This window comes from Pyrus communis, chromosome 16 (genome assembly GCF_963583255.1).
Source record: "Pyrus communis chromosome 16, drPyrComm1.1, whole genome shotgun sequence".
NCBI lineage: Eukaryota > Viridiplantae > Streptophyta > Magnoliopsida > Rosales > Rosaceae > Pyrus > Pyrus communis.
Genome location: NC_084818.1, coordinates 2,851,753 through 2,868,922, shown reverse-complemented (window position 1 = coordinate 2,868,922; position 17,170 = coordinate 2,851,753). Strand labels below are relative to the sequence as shown.

The 17,170-nt window shown below is 38.6% G+C and overlaps 3 protein-coding genes across 3 annotated transcripts; 2 read left to right on the top strand and 1 right to left on the bottom strand.

Moving 5' to 3' along the window:
- On the top strand, positions 1-1,842 carry LOC137720973 (transcription factor TCP19-like). Its single transcript, XM_068460100.1, has one exon. The coding sequence runs from the start codon at positions 390-392 to the stop codon at positions 1,485-1,487; it is 1,098 nt and encodes a 365-aa protein (XP_068316201.1). The 5' UTR covers positions 1-389; the 3' UTR covers positions 1,488-1,842.
- Positions 1,843-3,896: 2,054 nt separating this feature from the next.
- On the top strand, positions 3,897-6,067 carry LOC137720865 (pentatricopeptide repeat-containing protein At4g38010-like). Its single transcript, XM_068459977.1, has one exon. It carries the CDS (start codon positions 4,261-4,263, stop codon positions 6,034-6,036), a length of 1,776 nt encoding a protein of 591 aa, XP_068316078.1. The 5' UTR covers positions 3,897-4,260; the 3' UTR covers positions 6,037-6,067.
- A 218-nt stretch (positions 6,068-6,285) lies between these two features.
- On the bottom strand, positions 6,286-8,597 carry LOC137720864 (uncharacterized). The gene has a single exon (XM_068459976.1). It carries the CDS (start codon positions 8,326-8,328, stop codon positions 6,406-6,408), a length of 1,923 nt encoding a protein of 640 aa, XP_068316077.1. The 5' UTR covers positions 8,329-8,597; the 3' UTR covers positions 6,286-6,405.
- Between the last annotated feature and the right edge of the window lie 8,573 nt (positions 8,598-17,170).

The following is a 17,170-nucleotide window of genomic DNA, read 5'->3' as shown; positions in this document are numbered from 1 at the left end:
GATAAGTGGGGGCTCTTCTGATTCTATCTCTCTAGGGTTTGTTTCCACTCTCTCTCCCTCTCTTCCCTCTCTTTTTTCTGTTCCTTCTAAGTTTCATAACTGTTCAAATTATTTGATTTTTCTTTCCGTAATTAGTTCATTAACCTTATCTAATCTAATCCTCCGCCGATGTATGAACAGAGATTCAAAATCCCAGTAAAAAAATCATCCTTTGTTCTTGCTCTGTTTCAGCAGCCAACCCAGATTTTTCCTGCTTTTAAATTCTTGAAATTTTCTCCTTTTTTTCAGCTTGATTTTGTGTTTTTCCATCTGGGTTTTTCTGGGTTGTTCAATTTTTCTGAGATTCTTGAACTCCGGCAGATTTTTGGGTTAGTTTTTTGGTGAAGAAGATGAAGTCGAATCAAAGGCAGAGCCTTGAAGAAAGCAACGAGCTTGAACGCGGTGCCGACAGTAACAACACCGCCACCTCAGGGTCCAGCCCATCGGTGGCGAATACTCCGGAGCAAAACCTTCCGGCGACGGCGCTGATGATGAAAGAAGAGCTGGCGGACCCAGTGCAACAGTTAGACCAGCAGGGATCTCTGTCCATGGGGATTGTTCCGGTGCCCGTTTCTACGGCACCGAAACCGGCAAGGAGGTCGTCGAAGGACCGCCACACGAAGGTGGAGGGCCGGGGCCGGAGGATCCGAATGCCCGCCACGTGTGCGGCCAGGATTTTTCAACTGACCCGGGAACTCGGCCACAAGTCCGACGGTGAAACCATTAGGTGGCTGCTGGAGCACGCCGAGCCTGCTATCATTCAAGCCACCGGCTCAGGCACCATCCCCGCTATCGCCGTTTCAGTCGGCGGCACTCTAAAGATACCAACAACTTCGCCAGCGAGACCCAACGGTGAAGTTACTGAAATACCTAAGAAGAGAAAGAAGATGAGAGGGTCCCTGGGTGAGTTCGATGACGTGCACGACCAGTCTAGCGGGTTGGCCCCCATAGCACCAATGATTTACGGCGGTGGTGGCGGTGGCTTGGTGCCTATGTGGCAAATTGGAGGAACCGGCGCGGCTGGGCCTGTCTTCATGTTTCCGAACTCCGGGACGATTCAGAACCAGCCTCAGCTCTGGGCTATTCCGACGGCGGATTCCACGGCGCCGATTTTCAATTTTCAACCCAGAGCCATGTCCAATTTCGTCTCGGCCTTTCCAGCGGGGGTTCAAGTTGGCAGCGTTGGCGGTGGAGATGGGCAGTTGCAGGCCTCTTCGTGTTCGATTTCGAGCGGCGCAGCCACGGGTGGTGGTGGGAGCTGCTCTTCTAGTTTGGGACACAGTTTGGACTCGGCCCCGGGGACTAGTGCTGCTGCATCCGCCGCCACTGCTCCACCGAGCGCCTCCACTCAGATGCTGAAGGATTTTTCGTTGGAGGTTTATGATAAGAGGGAGCTTCAGTTAATGGGGCAGGCTGCAAATTCACAAACGCCATGCTCAGAATCTTGATTTGGAGTTTTTAGTCAACTAATTTCTAGTTGGGGTATTTTTTTTTCAGACTATTAGAGGGTTTAGGCCCTTTTAGCAATGCACCAAAGAAGCCATTCTGTTTTTGTTTAGACCCAACGGTCCTTCTTGGCTTTTGCTTCTACTTTTGGCCTTACGGTTCAAGTTGCATTTCTGATCAAATTAAATGGAGATTGTTCAATAATTTTTATGTAACAAGCAAATTGACGATTACTGTAAAAGAAGAGACTTTTACGAGTGTATCTGAATACGGTTCAGTATACCGAATATTATAAAACAAGTAAAGAGATGGTTTTTTTGTAAAATTATTTTTTACCACTCATATAATAACTACTCCGTTGTGGCTGATGGACCTTATTCACAATGAGTCTGTGATGGAAGTTTAAGTTTATGTTGCATGTGAGGCCTCTTTTTTCTTTGTCGAGTATTTATTGTTTACACGCGTGAACTAGAATAGAAGAGTTTGCCCACCCATAAATAAATACTAGCCTTGTTAGATCGTACATTTTTCTTGGTACATTCAGATAATAAGTAGGAGTATAAACTGAAATATCCTGGTGCTACAAAAATAGTTATTAAATTGTCTAAGTATGATTTGGATATTATTAATGAAGTTCTTATTTATCCTAAAAAAATATCTATTGTAAAAGAAAATAGTTGCATGTGGTTTGAGTTGTATACGTGCAAGTACGATGGGACCACACTAAAAAGTTGAGGTGGGGCGTGGATCAAGCCGAGTGGTTCAGTGTGGGCCATGAAGTGGGGTCATAGGATAGGGCCACGTGTCCATATGAATGCGGATCCTTCTCGTTCTGTTCTGTTCTAACGCCGACTCGTGGTGAAAATTTTTTAATTGTGACGCGAATACAAGTGATACATCATTTGTCCTAATAGAAGTTGTGGGAAAATTTATTTTTTAAGTTATTAATTTTATAGCATATATATCCCACAATTTATATAATAACATGTAATGTACTATTTTGTATACTAATCACACTGAAAAATCTCTCCCTCGTGATGGTCCCTTCCCATCGTTCTAGGAGTCCAGGCTGTCCCGTCCTTTTTCATTTTTTCATTTCAAAAATTTTAAATTTCAATTAAGAAGAAGGAATATAGTAATGTAAATGAGGTAATAAACGAAATTTTTTTAGTATGGCGAGAACATAAATTTTAAACAAATAAAAAAATATATATATGTTACTAAGATGTTAAAAATAAGTATTTAAAATATCAAAAGCTTATTGGGTTTAAAAAAATACATAGTTTTCTCTTTGGAGTGTATTTGGACTATTTATGGGATTAAACAAGCGTGCGTTTGACATCGTTGGAAAACTTAAGTAAATAGACACATATAGTATGTTATTGGGAATATAAGAACGAATACTCAAAAATTCAAAACTTATTGGGTATAAAAAATACACAGTTTTTCCTTTTTGTATTTTATTTGGACTTTTTTCTACATTCATAGTATCAAATAAGTATGTATTTGGTATCCTAAGAATTTTTAACCAATTGAATTATGTCGCTTAATATATCATATTCCGGCTTACTGAAAAATCTCTTCTAACAAACAAGGGCTAAACCCTTGCATATTAGGCTCTTCTGGTTGTAATATTGTTGGGCTCCTCACCCAATTTATTGGACGAGGTAGACGGGTTGGGTCAGTGCACATCTAAAAGGCCGATTTAAATTTTACCAAACGGGCTCATAAACGTATCAAGTCCATAGCATGCATGATGTATGTGCGCCTGGAAAAGCCTAGAACATGTGTACTCAAAAGGCACTGGTTGGATTTGGAGATTCCATTATTCAAAAGGCTTTTTCAAAATTTTATTTTATTTTTAAAGTGATATGAAATGAGACTTCTCACTTGTAATATGAGAGAAATACTAGTTGATCGTAATTTTTATGATTTGTAATCGATTTTTCAAGGGTAGACTCGTTTTAGCACTCCTACCATAATCCCTTTATCATACCAACCACTCATTTTCGAGCACTTATCACGCTCCTTTGAAGGTGAATGATTAATGTCAGAGTTTTATGTGTAGATAATATTAAGATGAGTTTACTTTTTAAAAGGTGATTAAGTGATCAATTATAACGAAATTAACATCACATATGATATTTGATCAAAACAAAACTAATAGGAGAAATACATGAAAAAAATTGAAAGTGAGGAAAATCACCACCTTAAAACAATATAGACGAAACAGTGAGTTTGGAATAATACATTTACAATTTTTCTTCAAAAGGCCCAAAAAGCCAACGGTATGAAATACATATGATTATGATTGAATTGAAGAAATGTAATTTGTCAATTTAATAAATAAGAAGTCGAATTATTTAAAAGTCGGAGTATCGATAACAAATCCCATGAAGTAACCTAAAAAGCCAAGGGGAAAACACCACAGTGAGGCGACGTCTACATGGTTCGAATAAGTAGTCGTTTAGACTCCAACAAACTGGTGCCAAATTTAAAGCAAAACAATGAAAGCGGCACTCTGTCGCAAAGCAGGGTCGGCCGATCCCAACTCCGGCGTTTCAAACTCTCTAAAACTACAATAAAGTTGGATACTTCATAGAGTTTATGTCACTCCGCAAATGCCCAGTTCTCCTTCTTCCTTTTTTCCAGTTCTGAAATCGCGCTCTCAAGTCCCTCCTTCACAAAGTCTTAAGCTTGGATATCGGTTTCTGGTTCCGATGGAGCTTCCCGTACTTATCAAAACAAACTTTGTTTAGCTGATTGGATTAGACTATGAATTCTACGAAATGGGTTCTCTTAGATTTGATCAATAAATGCAGTGGCTTCCGGAGTTTCAAGCAAATCCATGCACAGATTTTAGCTTCTGGGCTAGCTTCCAATGACTTGGTTGCAAGCAGCGTCGTTGGATTTCTTGGAAAATCAGTTACTTCTGTTGATTACGCTTGTGATTTTTTGAAACAAGTTGATTGGCGCGATAGCTCGTTTCCGTTCAACTTGTTGATCTCCGGCTGTGCGAGCGGAGACGCGCCGCCGGCGGCCTATTTGGCATTTAGAAGGATAGTGAGAGATGGGTTTTCACCGGATATGTTTACCGTCTCGGCGGTTATGAAATCTTGTGTGAAGTTTTCGGGGAAGGGAGAGGGCAGGCAGGTTCATGGGGTGGTTGTGAAGATGGGTTTTCAATGTGATGTTTATGTGCAGAACTCACTTGTACATTTCTATAGCGTTTGTGGGGATTGTGGTAGTGCGGGCAAGGTGTTTGATGAGATGCCTGAGAGAGATGTGGTGTCTTGGACTGGCTTGATATCCGGGCATGTGAAGTCGGGATTGTTTGATGAGGCTATGTCTTTGTTTTCGAGGATGGATGTGAAGCCGAATGTGGCAACTTTTGTTAGTGTGCTTGTGGCTTGCGGGCGGATGGGGTATTTGAGTGTGGGGAAGGTGATTCATGGATTGATCCTTAAGCGCTCGTTGGGGACGGATTTGGTGGTAGGCAATGCTGTCTTGAATATGTATGTAAAGTGTGAGAGTTTATGCGATGCAAAGAAATTTTTTGATGAGCTTCCTGAAGGGGATATTGTATCTTGGACGAGCATGATAAGTGGATTGGTGCAGTGTAAACGTGCAAGAGAGTCATTAGAGTTGTTCTGCGATATGCAAAGTTTAGGCATCGAGCCTGATAAAATTATACTTGCTAGTGTGCTTTCGGCTTGTGCCAGTCTTGGGGCTCTTGATTATGGAAGATGGGTGCATGAGTATATTGATCGTAAGGGTATCCAGTGGGATGTCCATATTGGAACATCTCTGATTGACATGTATGCGAAGTGTGGCTGTATACAGATGTCATTGCAAACTTTCGATGAATTGCGTTGTGGGAATGTCTCTACATGGAACGCATTGTTAGGTGGTTTAGCAATGCACGGACATGGGCACGAAGCGCTGAAAAAATTTGAAGAAATGACTCGGTCTGGACCTAGACCGAATGCAGTGACATTTCTTGCCATTTTGACTGCCTGCTGCCATGCTGGTTTGGTTGATGCAGGCCGTCGGTACTTTTATCAGATGATAAGCCAACCTTACAATCTTTCCCCAAAGTTAGAACACTATGGATGCATGGTTGATCTGCTCTGTAGGGCTGGACTCCTGGGTGAAGCTCAGGAGTTGATAAACACGATGCCCATGCAACCAGATGTGCTGATATGGGGAGCTCTCCTGAGTGCTTGCAAGGCCGTAGGTGACGTTGAGCTCTCTCAAGAAATATTAGACCGTCTCCTGAAACTTAAGTCGCAAGATAGTGGGGCTTACGTGCTTCTATCAAACATATATGCCACAAATAGAAGATGGGGGGATGTAACAAGGGTAAGGAAGTTGATGAAGAAGAAAGGAATACAGAAGTCCCCCGGATCAAGTGTTATAGAGGTCGATGGTAAGGCTCATGAATTTGTAGTTGGAGATACCAGCCACCCTCGAAAGGACGATATCCATATACTATTGGATATCCTTGCTAAACAAGTCTATCTTGAAGGGATTTTTCCCATCCATTCCTGATAAGATAGGTATTTACTATCATTTTTCTCTTTCTTTATGTTATAAACTCTGATACTTTAGGAAGTGACCTAGAGCGGGTATTCGATGATATGAAGAATATTCCTGTATAAACTTGAAATTTTGCTAGGATTATATTTAGGAAGCAAAATATGAGACTACATAACAAGCCAAGTATGAAAGGTTCTGAAAATCCTTTGAAATGGAAAGGTTCTGAAACTCTTTCTGTGAAAGAATGAAACATTTGTTTTCCACTGACAATTAAAACTCCATATGTACAGAATCTTGTCTGCAATGATGTTTAATATCCTACACTTCAGAACCAATTAGAATAAACAAATGTATAGATATAGATACAGATATAGATTTTTCTTATACTTCAACTGTTTTCTGATTAAGAGCTGTATATCTCCATCTCTCCTTCTCCACAAAGTCTGCATCCAGGAACTGTGCAACAAAAGTCCAAAGCCTGTATACATCTTCAAAGTTGGCCAAGAATCCGAGTGCAGCTGTAACCACGGTAATTCCTAGATCAGGTTTCGTCTTGGACTTGTTAGCATCCGTTCCCTTCGCTCCGCTTTCTCTTTTCTCCAGGATTCTCCCTTTCTCTTCAGCATACTTATCCGAGAACCAGATGTGGTGTAAGAATCCATAGCTAAGAGAAATATTGTTCCTGTCGGCAAGTTTCTGTACGAGAACAGGCTCGACCTTCTCTCCTTTCCAATCATATACATTGAATGCCAGAGCTGGTCCCCTATCGAATTTGATCTTTGGCCCATAGATTTTTACCAAAGGAATTCCCTCGCTGTTAGGATGCTTAAGCTTTCTCAATGAGCTCACCAGCCAATTGATCAGGTACCTTGCCCTGTTAGTGATCACCATTAGCCCCAGTGAATCCACTTGATCCAGTCCCCTGCATACAACCTCTAGCTTCCCATTACCGCTGCTTCTGGAATTCTCGTCCTTCATTATATTGGCATGTATTTCTGTTCCCTCGAACTCTGAAGATATTTCGATTTCTCCCCAGTTTGCAGCTTCTTCAGCTCTCTCAGACCGTTCTTGCTTCAGTCTTCTTGTCTGTGTTGACTGATTGGATATCAGACCGGAGAAAGAACTTGCCGTGCCTAATGCATCTAGCTGCATGCCAAGTCTGGATATCTGCTCAAGCTCTGTGTCGGTACCGGAAGAATCCCCTGCTATTTGAAGCAATTGCTTTGCCGGGACAAGATTTACAATTCCTGTGCTCGTGGAAACTTCTAGGACCGAAACAGCAGATTTCTTGACAAAGAGGCACGCAAAGCCTGAAGGGTTTTCCCCACAAATCTTGTAGAAGGAAGAAATGAGGAAATCGGGTTGAAAGAGAGAGAGGCCGAAGCTGTCCATATCTTTTGGTCCTAATGCACAAGCATCAACCAAGACGTGCCACCCGTTCTCCTGCGCCATGGTCATCCATATGTAAGGATACCTGGAGCCTGTAATCCTAGAATGTACCGGAAACACAAAAAGCCCCCTTTTCTTCTTCTTCTTCCTCTTGCTTACAACCGTCTTCCTCAACTTGGCCGACTGAATCCTCAGCCGGGGCCATGAAAACTCCGCCGACATGACTTTGGCTCCTCTCTTTTCGGAGCTGTTAATCATCCCTTCCACTGCCTCACTCTCGTAATCATACACCGTCAGCAGCTTCCTACAAGTCTTGAACGGGTAAGATTCCGCCACAAGTTTAAAAGCCGATGTTCTGTTGGCAGTGAAAACCATGCTGTAATCATTTTCTGATATGTTAAGAAAATCCATAATCCTGTTTGTCATTGCAGATTCCAGCTCTGATTCCCGGCCGCCATGAAGCAGCTGCGTCTTCAAACTCCCCGTCTTGTACGACAAACTAAAGAAGGGGAAATCCGAACTTACTTGAGAAGAGGATTCGTGATTGTGCAGCTGAGAAGAGGAGAAGAGGCCGATGCCAATGTAATCAAGGCAGGTATGGTTTGACCGTGAGAGATGGTAGTACTCTTTAGCTCGTATCCGATCAACTTCCGCGGTCTCATGGTATTTGGGATAAACATTGGTGAAGTCAGTGAAGGACTCGTGCAAAGACGGGAGAGACTCGTGGTTGGTGAACACCGTGTTTGGGAATATAGATGATGAAGTCGCGGCTGCAAAGTCGCGGCGACAAGCTGCAGAAGTGCTTCCGGAATTGGACATGGGGCGGTGGTGATGCGCTGACAGCTTCTGCAAAGGGGTGGGGCAGCAGCCACTGAGGCATACTTCTGTGACCTCTTTCCAGCAAAGTGTCTGCATCTCTCTCCCTCTCTCTCTCTCTCAACAATTTTGATAAAGTGTGTTTTGCTCCTGTGGTTTCTGTTTTTTGTTCTGATTTAGTCATCTGCTATTGTTTGTATTTATAAGAAGTGTTTTTTCGTTGGAAAAAAAGTACAGAAGTTTACTTTGTCTTACATGTTTTAGTTTGAACAGGTCATTACACTTTAAAAACTCTGCTTAACCAGGTGGCTTAGTTGACATTTTCTCTAGTTAATTTCATGCTTAACCAGTTAAACCTTCTTATTAGTTTCGCCGTTCTTGATTCTTGAACTAGCATGTACTCCGTCACAACGTTCAATTGATTTAGACAATTCATTTTCTTTTTGATACATTGAAGGGATTAAAACCTGTATTAATTCTAACCCGTTACTCAACTTTTGGTGGTCACCACTTAAACTAACCCTAAGGGATTTGATCTCAACCAGTCACTTTTTTTTCTGTTACATTGGATTGAATTGAATGATGAACCTATCTTAATTCTAATATGTTACCCAACTTTTACTCACCACTTTGACTAACCCTAACGACTTTATCTGCACCCATCATTTTGTCAACAAGGCGTGCATAAGATCATTATGACCCAAGGGATTTGGTCTCAACTGGTCACTTTTTTTTTGTTACACTTGACTGAATCGAATACTTAACCTATCTTAATTCTAATTTGTTACTCAACTTTCACTCATCACTTCAACTAACCCTAACGACTTCATATGAACCCGTCATTTAGTCAACAAGGCGTGCATCGGTATGATCATGATGAACAGTAGTAATCATTTATCAGTGCATTATAACGAGCCCTCTAAACGTGCATTATGGTGAGCCTTCTAGAAGTGTAATGTATGTCTTTTTGTGAAAGGCGGACTCGGGCAGAGAAGCAAGAGGCAAAAGTGGAAGACAAAAGGGCTGTTTTTACCTTTGTGGCCGGCATCATCGGTGTGCCCAACATTGCTTCTGTAATCTCTATGAATTCTTCCAACTTGCTTAAGCCTTAAGTTTGAATAATTCTTTTAACTTTCATGGATTGTGCCGATGCCCAAATTTTGGAGAGAGGATCCTCGCCGGATCGTTTTTGTAAGAAGTTCGAGATTATTTAATTACATTCGTTTATCGTACATTGTATATCGTGTAGTCAGTTTTTGTTAGGTATTGTTTATATTCAATTTTAAATAAAAAATTTACAATAATTTCTGACTACACAATGTATAAGAAACGACATTTCTAACCCTACAGTGTATGAGAAACGAATGTGATTAGAAAATCTTCAGAATCCTTCACAAAGATCCTCCTGGCAAATTTTGCATGCCGCAGACTCGGATGTGATTGCATGCCAATTTATTTATTATTTCTTAAAGGCTCCAACTGTCTCAATTTGCTTCTTTCTGTTGACTGTTGCCAGAAATGCAATAGCCGTCTTAATTTTGAAGGTCCAACTGTTTCTTCCTCTTAAAAATTATAATAATTTTTAACTGTTAGATGAAATTTTAAAGTTCTGGATCTTTTGATCCGATGACCTTAGTAGAAAAGATTCTATCTTAATTTTTGAAAATAATTGGGGATAAACTTTACATTTAAAAGCTGTTCACTTCAATGTCTTCATCAATTGTGAAGGGTATGATTTTTCTAATTAATAATTTTTTTTTTGGACTTTTTAACCAAAATAGTTTATCACATTGACCTAACTCTTCACTTTGATCTTCGAGATTTAAAATTGATATAAGTGGTTCTTGAGATTGTCCACAGTTAATCATTTTAGTTATTTTGTTAAAAAATCTTCATTAAATTGAAAAAACTACTAGTTCAAGGAAAGGGTTTGATTGACAAAAATACCCTCATTTTAAATGAAAATTCTCAAGAAAACAAAAAAATGATTGCTGGTGACAATCTCGAGACCATTTTTTTCGATTTTAAATTTCATAGACCAAAATGAAAAGTTATACTAGTTCGGGGATCATTTTGGATAATTTTTTTTTTTTCTTTTTTATATGTTATCGATAGTTTGAAATATTGTAATCGGGATTTGAGCTCAAATGCAACTGGACGAGCACATTGTCATGATCAACTAATCTGAAATACATGTGCAACTAATAAATAATTTGATATTGTTTGTGAATGTGGATAGAAATGAGGAATGAGGACCCTTCACGGATCCTCTTTGTGAGGATTATAGGTATCTTCAAATTATATTCGTTAATCGTACATTATGTGATTAGAAATTATTGTAAATTTTTTTATTATTTAAAATTAAATATAAACAATACCTGACGAAAACTGATCACACAATGTATGATGAACATATTTGATCGGAGGATCCTCACAAAAAGGATTCGGTGAGGATCGTCTCTGTATCCCTTTCCACCTAGTTTGGAAATCTGATCGTTAAAATTTGATCCAACGGCTACAATTATTATACTTTTAAAGAGTTGTCTGTCTGTAGCTATTGAATCAAATTTTAACAATTCAGATCCTGAACTAGGTGGAAAGGGATCCAGAGAGGATCCCTTTCCCCTCTCTTGGGAATGAGGATAAAAAAAATAGAACTTTAACGAAAAGCTTCCGGTACTGTTTACTTTAACGAAAAACCATAATTTTACATTAAAAAATCAATCATGATACTATTTACTTTAATCTTTATTTTATCATTATCGTTAAAAGTTAAAGTTTTTAAATCATTTTCATTAGTATTTTTATAAAAAAAATGTTTTTATAGGAAAGAGATAATATTGGTGTCAGCAATCAACATCATTGTTTCAAGCCACTCTATCTCTATCTAATATCAGCGGTCTAAAATTGAATGGGTACAATGCCACTAATTTTCCAAAAACATCATTTTCAAGCAAGAAATGATTAGAAAAAACTGACATCTACATAAAGTTGAGAGAGAGAGAGAAGGTTATTTCATTTCATCATAAGCCTCATTCAGAATTCTTTTTATTTTTACATATCGTGCAACAAAAGAGATTGTCTATAATGAAACTCAAACTTAGATCTTAATCTACCGAAAAAAATGATTCTTACTAACTCAACAAACTTTAGTTGGCAATTAAGTTAATTTTCTCAATAATGGTTGGAATATTAGATATAATTTTAATTATGGGCTAAAAACTGGAGCATATGAGCCAAGGTATGTCCTTAATACATACAAAGTGAGGAGAAATCCCTAAGAGTAACTCCAGCGTGGGAGCCCTCCCCTCAGGCTATTCACTATTCAATCCACCTAGTGAACAGTGACTGTCCTTAATGAACAGTAACTGCCTTTTGCATTGCCACCGTTGCACTTGAATAGCCCTGGCAATAGGCAATAAAATAATAGTATTTTTTTATTTAAAAAATAATAGTATTTTTTTCACAAAACTTGTCTTAACCGTTGCATCTCCACCGTTCATTTCATTTGCTGTTGCTGCCTTTGTCTCTGTCAAAGCGGGTCGACGGAACCCTTTTGTCCTCCCCCACCGGCTTCCTCCGCCAAGCATGCATCAAATCTCACCCCAATTCCTCCCACCCTTTGCAGTGCCGAGCTCTGGAGCTCTGCTTCAATGTGGCTCTAGAGCGGTTGCCCACTGCCCAAAACATGAGTCCCGACATGGAGCCCCCCATCTCTAATGCTCTCATGGCCGCCTTGAAGCGAGCTCAGGCTCACCAACACCGCGGCAGCCCCGAACAGTAGCAGCAACCTTTGTGGCCCTCAAAAAGTGTGGAGACGTCGTCCTGACGTCAGCCCACATCATATTGCCTTCGGACGCTCGAGCCGACACGAATCGACGGACCTGGTGCTCGAGCCTGCTCGGGCTCCCTCGCCAACCAATGCTAGACTTCCTCCCTCGGGCAATCCAACCCTGTTCCGGAGCCCGTCTCTCGAGCAGGAGCTCCCTGGAGCTGCTCTAAATTATAAAAAACAGGAAGTCAACAAAGAGAAAATCAGTAGATTGCAGTTGCACTGTCCTTGATTGATGTCTTGGAATGCTGAAAAAGCAAAAGAGAAAAAGATAAAAGTTAAAGATAAAGAAACAACAACCTTTCGATTGATCACATCACACGGTTCACACCCCACACCTGTGTTTGTGTTTGTATTTGTGTGTGTCTCTAGTTTAAGTTAAGCATGCAAGATTTTACTAAATCTCACTTGTTGACTCTGTCAAAAACAAAATCTCATATGTATTTTTTTTTTTTTTTTTGTTCAAAAAAATCTCATATGTAAACAGAAAAAATCATGTGCTTTGAGTAGTTTGTAAGTCTCAAAAGAAACAATATTCACACTCTTTCGACCATAGGAAATATAATTTTATACGAAAATAGTGAATATTGTTGATCTCAATTTCAAGTTTAGATAGTTTATTATCAGGATTTACAAATCAATTAGTTAAGAACATTCATTATTGTATTTGAAATAAATTTTAATTTCTATCTCTTCTTCAGTATTATTTGTGTGTGTGTGTGTATATATATATATATATATATATATATATATATAATCAACGAGTCTAGGTAGCTTGCTAATGCTCAACATTGGGCCACAAGGTATATAAGTATCACTCTAATATTCATTGCTTCTATACATATATAAACATATAAATACGGTTTTAATATATTCGTTGCTTCTAACGTATATAAAAATAAAGTAAGAACATTAATATATTTAGAAAGAAAGCTTTATCCAATTACTATTTGAAATGTTATAAGGATCGTTGGGTAGTTTGCTAATGCATACATACATATGCTAAATGTGATCAAGAATATAATAGCCTTTATTTAATGGGCTTCCTAATAATTAAAGTATATGGTATATGGTTTTCATCCAATTTTAATATCATACGTCTTTCAATTCTTTTAATTTTTCACATTTTGGTTTTCTTTTTTTTTTGAAACTGAAAATAGTTATCAAACATAATTTTAGTTTACAGTTTAAAAAAAAATCATAATTGAAAACTGAAAACGAAATTGCTACAGCCCCTTAATTTTTATTACAAGTTAATGTTCACGCATTTGGATTTATATTAGTCTATACTATCACCCTGAATTAGGGCAGACGGTTGAGATCATGTGGTTTTCTTGACCTTCTAATTTGAGCTTTCATTTTTGATAGCTACACGCCTTAATGTTCATTCATGAAGCTATTGCTTACACTTAACGAATAAGATTTTCTCTAGTCGAACCGAAGCTCGAATTTAGAATCTGTGTTCAATTACTCGTCATCTGCATATAGCTTCTATCAACAAATAAAAAAAATTAAGCTCAAACTCATCCAAGCCCATTTGTTATTGCTTGGAACCTATGATTTATGGACTTTAATTCGAATTTTTGAGGGGCAATATTCTCTCTTTACTTTCCCTTGGCTAAATATCCAAAATGATCCATGAGATTTGCATAATCAATAGAAATGGTCCATGAGATTCAAAATTTAAATGGTCTTTGAGATTGTCTACCATCCATGCCATCTATGATTTTGGTCATTCCGTTAAAAACTCTTTGGATAATTTTTAAAGCTTCGTAATTCAATCGATTCTTAACCAAATTCGACCCATAATATATCAAAATGAAGATAGGAAAGTGTAGAATAAGACTATACATATTTGGAAGCCCAATGGTTGCCGTAGATGGCAAAAAAAAGTCTGAAAAGTGACTGGTTCGCGAGAAAACTGAAAAACTCGCAGGAAACTGAGTATACTTTAAACGTTCATAACTTCTTCAATAGTCAACGAAATTGAGTGATTCAAAAATGAAAATCATAATTCTCGATGAGACGAAGATAATGGTACTTTTCCTGACGGCTAAATCGCTGTGGTTTGGCTGGAAAATGGCTCGAAAGTAGCTAACTAGAACTTTCGAGCCGTTTTCCGGCCAAACCAAGGCGAGTTAGCCGTCGAGAAAGGCACCATTATCTTCGTCTCATTGAGAAGTGTGATTTTTGTTTTTGAATCACTCAATTTCGTTGATTATTGAAGAAGTTATGAACGTTTAAAGTTTACCCAGTTTCCGATGAGTTTTCCCTCGAACTAGTCACCTTTCAGGCTATTTTCCTGCATCTCCGGCAACCATTGGGCTTCCAAATAGGTATAATCTTGTTCTACACTTTCCTATCTTCATTTTGATATATTATAGATCGAATTTGGTTAAGAATCAATTGAATTACGAAGTTTTAATAGTCCAAAAAGTTTTTAACAGAATGATCAAAATAACAAATGGTGGACAATCTCATAAACCATTTCTAGTGATTTTGAATTTCAATGACCATTTCTATTAATTATGCAAATCTCAGGGAACATTTTGGATATTTAGCCTTTTTCCCTTTGGTCTTATGAGGGCCTGACTCATACAAGACAGCTCCATAGGCCGAATATGAACAGTCGGACAGCCTAATCATAAGATTTTAGAGCAAAGGGTCTTAACCTCTCTTTGCCATGTGATATCCCATACAGAAAAGCAGTTTTTTTGTTCTTTTGTTTTAAGGTCAGAAGTGGAAGAAAGCAGCTGCAAAAACGTCTGTCATGTTCTTCACGAGTTCTCTTCTACCAGTTCTTATCTGCAGACTGCAGTGAACATTTATGTATCAATCAATACAGCTTCTACATGATCATTACAGAGAAGTAGGGTTTTGAAAAGATTACAGGACATTAAAAAATTCAGTACATATTTGAAAAATTGTGAAAAGAACGACCGTAAAGTCTTCGAGAACGACATTTTCAGAAAGATGGAATGGAAGTGGAACATAATATCACAGCTGACAGCCCCATATAACGCTTCCAGGAGTGGGGGTATCCGGCTATGACCAAATATCACCCTAAACTATCAGTTAATTTACCTTCTTTCCTTAAACAACCTTACTTTACCAAAAAAAAGAAGCCAAAATTCATTCACTTTGAAAAAGTGTCTTCGTTTGTCTAGTAGTACACCTACCTTGGTGCATGTCAGAGTAGCTGTAGAAATCTTTTCTACAAAACTGTTTCAGTAGGAAATGTTCATTGCTTGTTTGTATGGCTTCCACCCACAATAATCACACTATTTCAGTACGCATGTGCTCTTGCATTGTGCAAAACCCACATGGTAAAAGCAACTTTGCGTGCTTAGTCACAACTCACAAGGTAAAACATTAGGTGCATAAAGAAGGAATGTGATATCCACACACTCATTTTTACTTATCACACATCTTTTTAATTTTCGATTGTCGGATCAGATGAATTGAAGAAGATAAAATGATAGAAATTAACAAGAGGTGTGTGAGAAATAGAAAGAAGTGTGTGGATAGCACATTAGCCTGTAAAACTTAAGTACGCTGAGGGTTTCACTTCAATTGCATACCCATCAATACTGGGATGCATGTATTTATAATAATCCAAAGTTACAGCATGGGTTTGAAAAACCTAGATACAAGGAAGTTTTGAAAGTTTAAAAATACAAACAGAAAGCTATCTGCGCAGCTTAGATTACAACAGGTATTTAAAAAAAACAAATCCTATAAACTAGGAATGGCTGAAAGGATAAGAGTTTGAACTAAATCAACTCCTCAAGGTGCGGTGATAACATTCACGTTGACTTCGTCTAACAAGCACACCCCCATAAATAGATGTATCAACTATATATTTTAAGAGAATTACGATATTCATTAGTATTATGAAAAAAATGTAAAAATGAGGATATGGCTATTATACCTTATAGCATCGTATGTATTTCATCTCCGCAGCATGATCAGGCTGCAAAATTCATTAAGCTAAAGCAATCGCAGGGCAACTCTCCTTTGGCAGGTCAATGAAAGTGATTGTAGTTTCATCATTCACCAGTGCCTGCCAAGAGGGAGGAGCCCTATGACTGATTTGCTTATTTGACAAGTACTTCTTCTATCACAGATGCTTCTGGGTTTTCAACAACGGCACTGCCGGCTCGAGTTATATAAGTTCTTTGATTTGGGGTCAAAGACTCTTAACTCAGAGAGATGGAATAAAAGCAGTGAGAAGAAACAGCATATCCAATGGATTATGCTTTGGGAACATCCATCAGGGCTGCTTTTTCTGGATTTTTATTTGGGTTGGGGGTCACTCCCTGCTGCAAGAATTTCTCTACCTTTTCAGAGCCTTGAAAACGCCATATGTTTTCATGTGAGATTCTTCCACTCTCTGAGTCCATGCAATGAAGTTGAAAGCAGGAAAAAAGTAGATGAAAAGAGATGCCTTTATCCTCCCCAATTTCTTATATATAGCATATCCTCATCTTATTCCTCTACTGTCTTTTTGTTTTAAGCGCTGTTTTTTCATGTTTTATGTGTGATTACATTGGAGGGTTTCGAGCACTGGGCCTAACCGACATTTACATTGGAAGGTTTCGAGCCCTGGACCTAACCGGCATTTGCAATATATATTATTAGCATTTTGTGTCTTGAAGACAAATAACCCTCACCTTTATGTTGAAATTAGATCCAAATTTATTTGACTTTAGTAGTTTGCTACACCTGTGTTCATTTCAGTCTTACTCGTGCCAGTATGTATCTAACTCTTTCTAACCAAGCCATGATTAAGCGCAAGCCAGTCTTTATTTGGTAATAACTTTTCAAATCTTCCTTTTACCAGTCAGTTGTCAAAATGATCACAACTAAAGAAAACAAGCCTAGCTAGCACTAGAAAAAACAACTTTCTTGCAACGGTCCTACATTTATGGTCATGTACTACTCACATGAATCGTGATGTAGCAAATGTGCGATGCCAGTTTCATGCAAAGGATGAAGGAAAAGTTTTCTCGTAGATGACAGACTATATGAAGTATGAGCAGCCCTTTGGATCATCAAGTTCTAGCTGTTGTGTCATCCGCAACTCCTTGTTTCTTCCTATCTAGTCTC

Bases quoted from the DNA above. Each gene is read 5' to 3' on its own strand.
- LOC137720865 (XM_068459977.1), top strand. From the start codon at position 4,261: ATGAATTCTACGAAATGGGTTCTCTTAGATTTGATCAATAAATGCAGT.
- LOC137720864 (XM_068459976.1), bottom strand. From the start codon at position 8,328: ATGCAGACACTTTGCTGGAAAGAGGTCACAGAAGTATGCCTCAGTGGC.
- LOC137720973 (XM_068460100.1), top strand. From the start codon at position 390: ATGAAGTCGAATCAAAGGCAGAGCCTTGAAGAAAGCAACGAGCTTGAA.